The sequence below is a fragment of the Gavialis gangeticus genome, unplaced genomic scaffold (assembly GCF_001723915.1).
Source record: "Gavialis gangeticus isolate Ggan-Ray unplaced genomic scaffold, GavGan_comp1, whole genome shotgun sequence".
NCBI lineage: Eukaryota > Metazoa > Chordata > Crocodylia > Gavialidae > Gavialis > Gavialis gangeticus.
This window is the reverse complement of record NW_017729004.1, coordinates 37,071,648-37,076,183: the sequence shown is the minus strand read 5'-3', so window position 1 is coordinate 37,076,183 and position 4,536 is coordinate 37,071,648. Positions and strand designations below refer to the sequence as shown.

The 4,536-nt window shown below is 47.0% G+C and overlaps 1 protein-coding gene across 2 annotated transcripts in view; it reads right to left on the bottom strand.

The window, feature by feature from the left end:
• ARMC4 (armadillo repeat containing 4) overlaps positions 1-4,536 on the bottom strand; it is a 247,586-nt gene that overhangs the window by 61,559 nt on the left and 181,491 nt on the right. For both annotated transcript variants that reach the window (XM_019508240.1, XM_019508241.1), the window contains one exon: positions 2,575-2,796. In XM_019508240.1, coding sequence (XP_019363785.1) covers positions 2,575-2,796 — 222 coding nt within the window. The remainder of the gene's footprint in view (positions 1-2,574; positions 2,797-4,536) is intronic.

Here is a 4,536-nt window from a genome sequence, read left to right as displayed (position 1 = left end):
TGTCATAGAAGGAAATGAGATTGGTCAAGCAAGACCTACCCCCAACAAACCCATGCTGCATATCTCTCAGGATATTGCCTTCAGCTAGTCTGTTAAGGATGGCTTCCTTGATAATCTTTTCCAAGACCTTCCCCAGGATAGAGGTCAGGCTGATGGGCCTGTAGTTTGACGGATCTACTTTCCTCCCTTTCTTGAAGATAGGCACCACATTGGCCCTCTTCCAATCATCAGGCACTTCACCAGAGCACCAAGAACTCTCAAAGATCCGTGCCAGGCGCTGAGTTATGTTGCTTGCCAGCTCCCTGAGTACCCTTATAGTACTTCATCAGAGAAATTCCAATCTAATTTTAGACTTCATACAATGAATGAAAGAAACAAATGGTATTAGGGCAGAAAATAGGAAAAGAAGGATGGGTATACACTTGTGCTAGAACCAGATGTTCACAAAAGATTATGGACAAGTAGCAATAAAAGACACCAAAATGGCAAGACAGCATCAGACGCTAAAGTTATCTCTATCTATAGACAGTTGTAAGATCAACTGCAATGACAGTATAAAATTTCTCTCACCAAATATTCAGCATGTATCCTTCCTGACCTGAATGAACTAGCTTCCAGAGGTGAAAGAATAGTTCATATTGAGTCTGTTCAGGTCTTGGCTTGTCAGCTGAGATTTGTATTGGTTATAATATCAAGTGTAGTGGTTACTGTAGTTATGTGGATGTGCTATGGAGATGAGCTAAGCAGTTTCAAAAGCAAGACCATTCTTTACAGAACTCTTTATACATGTGAAAAAATACATTAATACAAGTATAACTTTCACTTTCATAACTTTGATGTGACTTTAAGGTCCCCCCCTACCCATGTAGTAAAGGCATAATTGGTTTTAATGCACAATCCCTATAAATTGTGCCTCCTGCCATGCCACATGTGCATGGAAGAAGGTAGAATTGTGAGAATGATCATTAGATCTCATCTCACCTTATTGTTGGTGCAGGGGGAACCCAATTGCAGGCTCACCAGCACTGGCAGGAAGCCTCAAAGACACCTCACACACCCCAGTGGCTGGGAGATGCAGCTGCTGCAATCTTTCAGTTCTAGGGGTACGTGAAACCCCAAGGCTGGGATCTCCCAGTTTTGGGGGTTCATGAAAACCTCAAGTCTGGGAGATCACTGTAGACCCAGTGTCTGCATTTGCACAACACCTGCTGGGGCTGAGAGTCTCCTTAGCTGTGGGACTCCTAAGCCCAGCTTGGCATTCTGCACCTCTGCAGCTGGGAGCCCCATCAGCTGACTGAGTTTCCAGCCACAGGGAACACTCTACTACATGTGCAAATTAAAACTCAATAATAACCAGCTATAAAGTTAGTACACATTTTTGAAGTCTAACTTTATAGGTGGCTGGAGATTTTATGGCGTGATAGGTACTTTGCACATGTAGCTGGTCTTAAGGTAACTGCACCATTAATTGCATGATACCTGTAACATGTAGAGGGGTCCTTAAATTCTCACTAATACTGCACTTCAGAAATCAAACCTTTTAATTCCAAAACACTTAATTTGTATGATAAAATAAGAGAAGGAATCTGCCAATCAAACAATAAACCTTTTTGGAAACCCTTCTCTGTTCAATCCCAAGAGAAGACCTACACTGGATTCAACTTCTGAGACAAAAAACTTCGCCAGAAAAATCTTCTGCTCAGAAGAAAAATTCATATCAGAGAAAAATTCTTAAGGAACGTGTTTCTTTTGAACTTCCAAAAGGAGCCTTCTGGTAAGTTAATGCAGAATGCACTGAAACAGGGCCATGTACACTGAAACAGGTCCTTGTTCCTTTTGTCTAACGAGATCATAGATGCAGAAGTGGATCCATCTGCTCTCAATCCCTTTAACTACTCAGGGGCTCTCCGCCACAGCAGACAATCATCCACTAAGATAATCCACTAGCTCACCTCGCAAACCAGTTTACAATGATAAGATAATGAAGACTGCAGCTCTATCATTCTGGGTACAGAGTATAACCTAGAACAGGGGTTCTCAATCCCTGGGCCGCAGCCCAGTGCTGGGCTGCAGTGGGTTGGCTGCCAGTCTGCAGCATGGTTGGCTGCTGGACTGGAAGTGGCCGGAGATTGGCAAATCATAGTCCCCCAGAGCCCAGCACAGAGACCACGGTTCCTTCTGCAGGGTCTGTGGCAGTGCAGGGTTTGCCCCCCCCGCCTGAGGGGGTGGGGGTATCCTTACCTGTCTTCTAGCTGGATATTACGACTGCGGTCAGCTGTGACTGCTGGGCCGTAGTTTGCCAGGTCACAGCATAAAAACTTTGAGAACCCCTGACTTACAAGTTACAGCAGGAGTCAATAACCTAGAGGTGAATGCTCCATGTCATATTACCATTCCTGTCAGCCATTCACTTGACATATTTCAAGTATCAATATTGTTCTCTAATTCACTGTTCTCTGTAATAAAAATAAGATCTGAAACAGGCAGGAATACGGAAATGATGGACCACTTTTTCTAATCATATCAATGCATTTAACAGTGTAAATCTTCAGTTACACATATTTTGCATCTTACCTTCACCACTCCATTTTCATGCATTGTGATGCAGTTATTGGGATCCTCTGAAAGTTGGTACAAGGCCTGAGCAGTAGCTCGATGAACTGCTGTGTCATGTGATTTCAAGTAATGTACTAAAGGGGCCACAGCTTTGGTCTCTCCAAAGGCAATTCTGTTGCTTCCCCACATACAACAGCGAGAAATAGCCTCTGCTAAATGACGTCTTAATTTGTCATTGTTCTGAGCAAAGAAAAAAAATGTTAAATTATTTTTTTAAAGATATAGATTCCGTATTTCCACGCATTTGAAGGACAGTCATACTGTCATTGTAATGGAATCTCAAAGCTGGAGGAAACTGAAAATACAATACTTAATTTGAAGATGTATTTCTGTAAATGTGATAATCAATATAACAACTTTTTTTCACTTTGCCCTCATATACACACTGTGACAGGACTGGGCCACAGGGGTGGCCGCAACAACCCCTGGTGGCTGTGTGGCTCCTGGCTGGCTCAGACTCTAATGTAGCCCTTCCTTGATTGCTCACTCACCATGCGTAATTCTTAATGAAGACTCTATAAGGGAAGCTACCTGTGAGCTTTAGAGTGAGCCTGAATCTGTGTAAATCACCACCAGACCCCCTCCCTCGATCTCCCCTACTCCCAGTTTAGCCCTCAAGCTTAATAGGCCCTCTCAGCCTGTAGCCTTAAGGGCTCATTGCACGGCTCCGTTCTTCCCTACACCATGCCCCATACCTTACGGGTGTTATTGTACTGTCATTAACTTTGTAGAGGTCTTGGCTTTATTGGCCTCTTCCTCCTATGCTCTCACTGGGCCCTTTAGCCCAGGCCCACAATAAAGGATTTGGCCTCTAGTCTCCAGCCTCCATCCCTGTGATTCCCTATCAGTCTCTGGCTGTGGCCCCTCCTGGGCCCCGACCTGCTCCCAAGCCAGTAGAGATCTCCAGGCTGCCCAGCTCTGGCAGTCCCTGTCTACAGTCTCCCCTAGACCTTTAGCCCCTCCTGGGCTCTGGCCCCACTCTCAGACCAGTTGGGAACTCCAGGCTCCCTGGTCAAGCTTGCCCTCCTTGGACTCAGTCTTTGCCAGCGACCCACTCCCCCACCAGACCTTTGGTCCCTCCTGGGCTCTGGCTCCACTCCTGGGCCAGTTGGGATCTCCAAGCTCCCTGGTCCTGGAAGTCTCCATCTAAAGCCCCTTGTGACAGGGGGCACACTCAGGCCCCCATCTCATGCAGGCCCGCCCACCTGTCTCCATGAGGCAGTCTGCCCAGTCTCTCCTGCCATGACTTTGCTGTTCCATAAACTGTTGGTATATTGCAGGAGACTGCCCATTACTGCCCTGATGCCATGGGGTGCTATCTGCAGCTCCAAACCTCCCCTACACCATACCCCATATCCTGCAGATGGCATCCAGATTAGTATTGCTCCTCAGTCTGAGTCTGGAGCAAACCCAGTCCAAAGACGGGCTCTACTCACCCACACATTCATACCACCTCCCCTCTCACAGGAAGCCTCTTACACTCCGCCCCCCTCTCACTGGAGCCTCTGGCATACCGTCCATTACTGGGCCACACTCCACTACACTTGCTCCTCCTTGAACGCCCCTCTTGGGTCATCAGGCTTTGCTACTCACATACTGGCCTTACCACACAGTCCTTTGGTTCCCATGAGTTCCCGTACTCTAAATGGTCCAGTGTTGTGCCAAACCCTGGGCTAATTCTGCTCCAAACTCCTCACTGGGCAACTCTACACTACGCCCCACTGTAGGGTCTCCATCTCAAGCTTGCAATGAACTTCTCATGGGGCTGGCCCTTGCACTGGCCTTCAGGCTTACTCCCATTTGGCCCTATTCAGCGCGCTCCTGGGACCTGGGACTGCCCTTCAGACCTACCTGCACTTCAGCCCTACTCAGCCCCCTTACATGCACAGCCGTTCAGACCTACTCCAAATTCAGCCCTAC